Source organism: Podarcis bocagei (genome assembly GCF_964188305.1).
Source record: "Podarcis bocagei genome assembly, chromosome: W".
Lineage (NCBI taxonomy): Eukaryota > Metazoa > Chordata > Lepidosauria > Squamata > Lacertidae > Podarcis > Podarcis bocagei.
The window spans coordinates 20,598,170-20,605,144 of NC_138131.1; the positions used below are offsets into that span (position 1 = coordinate 20,598,170).

At 48.8% G+C, this 6,975-nt stretch overlaps 1 protein-coding gene across 1 annotated transcript; it reads right to left on the reverse strand.

Moving 5' to 3' along the window:
• Window positions 1-2,306: 2,306 nt before the first annotated feature.
• LOC308578302 (tigger transposable element-derived protein 1-like) lies at window positions 2,307-5,135 on the reverse strand. The gene is made up of 2 exons (XM_081178566.1): window positions 4,829-5,135; window positions 2,307-4,167 (listed from the first exon to the last, which is right to left on the reverse strand). The coding sequence occupies exon 2, from the start codon at window positions 4,148-4,150 to the stop codon at window positions 2,450-2,452; it is 1,701 nt and encodes a 566-aa protein (XP_081034692.1). The 5' UTR covers window positions 4,151-4,167; window positions 4,829-5,135; the 3' UTR covers window positions 2,307-2,449.
• Window positions 5,136-6,975: the final 1,840 nt, after the last annotated feature.

A 6,975-nucleotide genomic window follows, 5' to 3' on the forward strand; every position in this document is an offset into this window, starting at 1 on the left:
CTTGGTGATGGGCTCTGGGAAGCCATTCTGGGATGCTCTGCATGTTGCCTCTTCTCTGTACACTGCCCAAAGCAAAGGTGTGTGGCAGATGGGTAAATCCTTTATCACCTTTGTGGGAAGCTTTTGCTGCTTTGCCTGTCTGTGTTCTCTGTACAGTAAATCATAAATAACTTGTCTGCAAAGACAAAAAGATTTCTGGGGCTGGGTCTTCCAATCACTTTGCTACGAGATGGTGCTTGCTTGCCGGTGTAGGGAATCAGTCACTGTTTGTTCCAAACAAGTCTCCCCGTTATGTTAATTGCTCTCACTTACAGAATCTGGTTTTCTTTTCTTTAATGCTGCTCTCCCTTTATCTGTCCCCATATGATGTCTGCACTCTGTGGTGTCCATGCTGCCCAATGTGAAATTCATAGTTACACACAGCAAAGCAAGCTTTTCTTGAACGAAAAGTTTACTTTCTGTGAGGCACTCTGTATACACTAGTGGCCAAAATTGTGGAAACCTTTTGGAAAAAGTGTATCTCCGAGGTTTGATGGCTCATAACACCACTATTTTTTGGAGTAATACCATAAAATTATATATCAATGGAAAGATAATTTAATGAAGAATGTAATGCAATAAATTTTATGAAGGATTATTTATTACAACAGCAGTCATCAAGAAGAAACATGAAACACATAGAAAAAATGAGATATACAAAAATTCTCACCATGTCAGTTAATACTTAGTTGGGTAACCTTTAGCTTTAATTACGGTCTTACAACGCCTTCCCATGGAGTGAACCAAGTTTCTTTAGTTCTGCAGTTATAATAATGTGAAACCCAGATTGAATTATTGCCTCTATTAATTGGGTTTTATTGCTGAGTTGCTTCTGACTAACAAGGTTCTTTAGTCGGCTCCATAGATTTTGGATTGGGTTAAGGCATGGGTAGGCAAACTAAGGCCCGGGGGCCAGATCCGGCCCAATCACCTTCTAAATCTGGCCCGCGGGTGGTCCGGGAATCAGCATGTTTTTACATGAGTCGAATGTGTCCTTTTATTTAAAATGCATCTCTGGGTTATTTGTGGGGCCTGCCTTGTGTTTTTACATGAGTCGAATGTGTGCTTTTATTTTAAATGCATCTCTGGGTTATTTGTGGGGCATAGGAATGCATTAATTACTTTTTTTCAAAATATAGTCCGCCCCCCCACAAGGTCTGAGGGACAGTGGACCGGCCACCTGCTGAAAAAGTTTGCTGAGCCCTGGGTTAAGGTCTCTAGGCCAGTGTTTCCCAACCGGTGTTCCGCGGCACACTAGTGTGCCGTGAGACGTCGGCTGGTGTGCCGTGGGAGGGAGGCGGGCGAGGCGGGCGGTGAGAGGCGGCGGCGGCGAGGATCCGCGTCGAGCCGGGGGCGGCTCCGCGGTGGTGGTGCCGAGGTTTCTCTCTCCATTCTCCCCTCACACACACACACAGGAAATAACACAGGATCAGCTGACAGGACCCAGCCAATGGGGCGGCGGCGGGGCAGCGCGCGCAAAAGGGAGGAGCGCGAGACAGCGGACGAGGAGGAGGCCGGCATGTCCGGGCAGCAGCAGCAACAACAGCAGCAGCAACTCCCGACGACGGCTCCTCAAGCCCCGGGCAACCCTACTCCCTCACCGGCCTCGGCCGCCCTCCTGCTCCACCCGCCGCTGCCTCCCCCGCCGCCGCCGGCCACCTCGGCCCCGCCGCCGCCGGCCACCTCGGCCCCGCCGCCGCCCCCTCCTCCGCCCACTATCGCCGCCACCACCACAACAGCCGCCGCCGCCTCAGCTGCCGCCGTCCCTCAGTCCCTCGCTTTGCTGCCTCCTCCCCCCCACCCCCAAAGCTTGGAGGTTCCTCGGCAAGGGGGAGGAAAAAAATTTGAAAACTTTCACTTTCGTGCGTCCCTCCCGGCGTGACGCTGCGCGCTGACGTCACGGGGCTGTAATGGTGGTGTGCCGCGAGATTTTTTTTCATCAAACAAGTGTGCCTTTGCCCAAAAAAGGTTGGGAAACACTGCTCTAGGCTATGTATTTTGGGGCATTTACATTCCCATTAATGATGCAAATTCTGCTCACACCTTTTGCTGTCACACAACCCCAGATCATAACACTAACTGGGTGTTTCATGGTAGGTGTAATGCAAGTAGGATGTACAGCGGTGCCTCGCAAGACGAAATTAATTCGTTCCGCGAGTTTTTTCGTCTAGCGAATTTTTCGTCTTGCGAAGCACGAAATCCGATAGAAATGCATTGAAATTCAATTAATGCGTTCCTATGGTCAAAAAAGTCCAAACAAAGCCAAATTTGGTACAACAAGAGTTTATTAAGTGCTCTTTAAAGTCACACATACTGTAAAGAGCATTTCAAAAATTGAAGGAACAATAAATTAAGTTTCTAAACATGACAGAAAAACATTTAAAAATCAACAAAGTGTACAGTACATTTTCTAAGACTCTGGGGGACCACTCGAAGAAGGTTCCTCTTCCACTCTTTGCTTCTTGCTGAAGAACCTGTCCATGGTCTGCTGCTTCATCCGCCTTTTCAGCACCTCCCTGAAAGGCGACATGACCCTCGTATCAAAAGTGTTCGCAAGGTCATGTGCCACGTGCTTGTCAGGGTGGTGCTGCTGTGCAAAAGCCTGCACATCCTTCCACTTCAGGCAAATGTCCCTCAGTTCTTTGGAGGACAGCCGTTCCTCAGTTGCTTCCTCCTCTTCCAGCGAGGCCTGCTCCTGCGCAGCCTCTGCCTGCAGTTCGACCAGCTCCTGGGTGGTCAGCTCGTGGTCGTGCTCCTCCACCAGCTCGCTGATGTCCTCCTCTGTGACCTCCAGGCCCATGGTCCTCCCCAAGGCAACAATGTCCTGCACCACTGTTGACTCTGGTGCATCAGAGTCACTTGGTGCCACGCAGTCCGGCCACAGGCTGCGCCAAGCGCAATTCAAATTTCTCTGGCTGATCCCATTCCAGGCCATGGTGATCATCTTCAAGCAGGTGACGATGTCAAAGTGGTCCTTCCAGAATTCCCGCAGGGTGATGGTGGTGCAATCAGTCACCTCGAAGCATCGCCTGAAAAGCTCCTTGGTGTAGAGTTTTTTTAAATTGGCGATGACCCGCTGATCCATCGGCTGGAGCAGTGGCGTGGTGTTAGGCGGCAGGAACATGATTCTGATGAAGCTGAACTCCTCCAACAAGTCCTCCTCAAGGCCTTTAGGATGAGCAGGAGCATTGTCCATCAGAAGCAAAGCCTTCAGCGGCAGGTCGTTGTCCAGCAGGTACTGTTTGACAGCAGGGCCAAAAGCAAGATTGACCCAGTCCACAAACAGCACACGTGTGACCCAAGCCTTACTGTTGGATCGCCACATGACACTCAGCTGCTCCTTGTCAACCTTGTGTTTCTTGAAGGCCCGTGGGTTCTCCGAGTGGTACACCAGCAGGGGCTTGATCTTCAGGTCGCCGCTTGCGTTGGCACAGAAGAGCAGGGTCAGACGGTCCTTCATGGGCTTGTGGCCAGGCAACTTGGCCTCCTCCTGTGTGATGAAAGTCCTTTTGGGCATCCTCTTCCAAAACAGCCTGGTCTCGTCGCAGTTGAAGACCTGCTGTGGAACGTAGCCCTTCGTCTTCACAACCTCCAGGAACTCCGCTGCAAAGTCTTCAGCCGCAGGAACATCAGAACTGGCAGCCTCTCCATGCCTGACCATGCTGTGGATTCCAGATCTTGCCTTGAACCGGTCAAACCAACCTCTGCTTGCCTTGAAGACTTCTGGCTTGCCTGAGGTTCCTGGCTGTTCCCGGACGAGGTCTGCGTGCAAGGCCTTGGCCTTCTCACAAATGACGGCCTCAGTCACTGTGTCCCCTGCACGCTGCTTCTCTTCTAACCAGATGAGCAGCAACTTCTCGACCTCCTCCAGAACAGCTGGGCGCTTCTTCACGATCCTGGTGACTCCCTTGGCTGCATCAGTCGCAAGGATCTTCTCCCTCATCTTCAGGATGGTTCCAATGGTCGATGGGTTCCTGCCGTACTCCCTGGCGAGGTCTGTCACACGCATTCCACCGTCATGCTTCCGGATGGTCTCCTTCTTCATTTCCAGTGTCACCTTCTCCTTCTTCCTCTCGCCGGCCTCTGCAGCAGCAGTCTTCTTGGGTCCCATGGCAGCACAGCTCCTACCTTCGTAAACTCAGAAAAAAGAAAAAAGAAATCAGTGCTTCACATCCAAAAAATTCAAAAGCACCCAGCCACCCACCACACAGAAATTCAAACCCAGAACCAAGTCCTTGAATTCCAAACACCCAACCCAAAATCCAACCCCCCCAAAAAAAAGTTTTAAAAGTTTAACTTACGAAATGGCTGCAAAAGAAGTTTTGGAAAAGCTTCAAAAATCAGCAAAGTCCTCAAAAACCTCAACTGTTCCCCCAGCCACCCACCACACAGAAATTGCAAACCCCTCCCCAACTGTTCCCCCAGCCACCCACCACACAGAAATTCAAACCCAGATTTTTTTTAAAAAAAAACAACAACATGGCCCAATGGTCACAGAAAATCATAAAAATTCAAAAAAAAAAAAAAATCCCCACACAAGCTCCCAGATTCTTGCAAACCCCTCCTCAACTGTTCCCCCAGCCACCCACCACACAGAAATTCAAACCCAGATTTTTTTAAAAAAAACCAACATGGCCCAATGGTCACAGAAAATCATAAAAATGCAGAAAAAAACCCACACAAGCTCCCAGATTCTTGCAAACCTCTCCCCAACACCAAGTCCTTGAATTCCAAACACCCCAACCCAAAATCCAAAACCCCCCAAAAAAGTTTTAAAAGTTTAACTTACCAAATGGCTGCAAAAGAAGTTTTGGAAAAGCTTCAAAAATCAGCAAAGTCCTCAAAAACCTCAAAAAAGGCTACCACACCGCGTGCTATGTGTTGCTCCCCGAAGTCAAGTCGCAACTGCACCTCTTCAAGCAATGCACCTTGGGTTTTAACGGTTTTACGAAAAAGGAAACAAACTTGCAAGACGTTTTCGTCTTGCGAAGCAAGCCCATAGGGAAATTTGTCTTGCGAAGCACCTCAAAAAACGGAAAACCCTTTCGTCTAGTGAGTTTTTCGTCTTGCGAGGCATTCGTCTTGCGGGGCACCACTGTAAATCTCCTCTGATTCTTCTCACATATTTCATGCCATCACTACTAAGCAAAGAGATTTTGGTTTCATCACTCCAAATAGCACTGTCCCATAGTTCCGCTGTCCAGTTCACATGGGTTTTAGCTCAGTTTAATCTTTTCAACCTTTGTTTGAGAGATAACAATGCCTTTTTTAAAAACAATGGTGACAGGGAGCGGCTGCCGAGACCACATAACACCAGTCTTGAAAGACCTACATTGGCTCCCAGTACGTTTCAAAGCACAATTCAAAGTGTTGGTGCTGACCTTGAAAGCCCTAAATGGCCTCGGTCCAGGATACCTGAAGGAGCCTCTCCACCCCCATCGTTCTGCCCGGACACTGAGATCCAGCACCAAGGGCCTTCTGGCGGTTCCCTCACTGTGAGAAGCCAAGTTACAGGGAACTAGGCAGAGGGCCTTCTCGGTAGTGGCGCCCGCCCTGTGGAATGCCCTCCCATCAGATGTCAAAGAAATAAACAACTATCTGACATTTAGAAGACATCTGAAGGCAGCCCTGTTTAGGGAAGTTTTTAATGACTGATGTTTTAATGTATTTTTAATCTTTTGTTGGAAGCCTCCCTGAGTGTCTGGGGAAACCCAGCCAGATGGGCGGGGTAGAAATAATAAATTATTATTATTATTCCATGGAATTCTAGCATTTAGACCATATTCCTTCAATCTACGCTGAACAGTGCTAGCAGTCAACTTCACATTACGTTGCGACATGTCATCTTGTATACACCCAGATGACTTTCTTCTGTCACGTAGGTACAGTCTCTCAGTTCTTCTATCGTCACTTGCCATTGTGCACCTTTTCCTGCCTTTACCAGTCTGATTTTGTAGTGACTAAGTCTCCTTGTTGTTATTTAGTCGTTTAGTCGTGTCCGACTCTTCGTGACCCCATGGACCAGAGCACTCCATGCACTTCTGTCCTCCACTGCCTCCCGCAGTTTGGTCAAACTCATGCTGGTAGCTTCGAGAACACCATCCAACCATCTCGTCCTCTGTCGTCCCCTTCTCCTTGTCTAAGTCTCCTTACAGCTCATCAAACATTAGGAGGAACTTCCTGACAGTAAGAGCTGTTCGACAGTGGAATTTGCTGCCAAGGAGTGTGGTGGAGTCTCCTGCTTTGGAGGTCTTTAAGCAGAGGCTTGACAACCATATGTCAGGAGTGCTCTGATGGTGTTTCCTGCTTGGCAGGGGGTTGGACTTGATGGCCCTTGTGGTCTCTTCCAACTCTATGATTCTATGATTCTAATTGCCTCTCTTATTTTTGGGTATGCATTCTGTTGGATCATATATCCCCTTCATGACCACCGCGCCTGTGTCCCACACCACATTTGCATCTACGTCTATGTTGAGATTAAGTTCAAATTGTTATCTTAGAATCGCCTTCCCTTTGGTTACTACTTCTGAATTATTTAATACAGCCTCATTTATTCACCATCTGTAACCTTTTTGCTTCTCCCCCAATATTCCTGAAACCAAATCAGGTGTTCTGTGGGGTGGCACGGCAGTAAAAATGGCACCTAGACATTTTGTTTTGGCACCCACAACCTAGGTCCCAGAAGCCACATGGCTCCTAGCTTTCCTATCCCAGTTTCTAACACTGATGCTGGGACTCCAGCATCCATTAGCCCCAGTCAGCATGGCCAATGGTAGGAAAGGGCTGTATCTCAGTGGTTAGAGCACATGCTTTGCATGCAGAAAGTCCCAGGTTCAATCTCCAACATCTCCAGGTAAAACTGCCAGGTAACCCTGCCTGAAACCCCGGAGGGCTGCTGCCAGTCAGTGTAGACAATACTTGGCTAGATGGACCAAA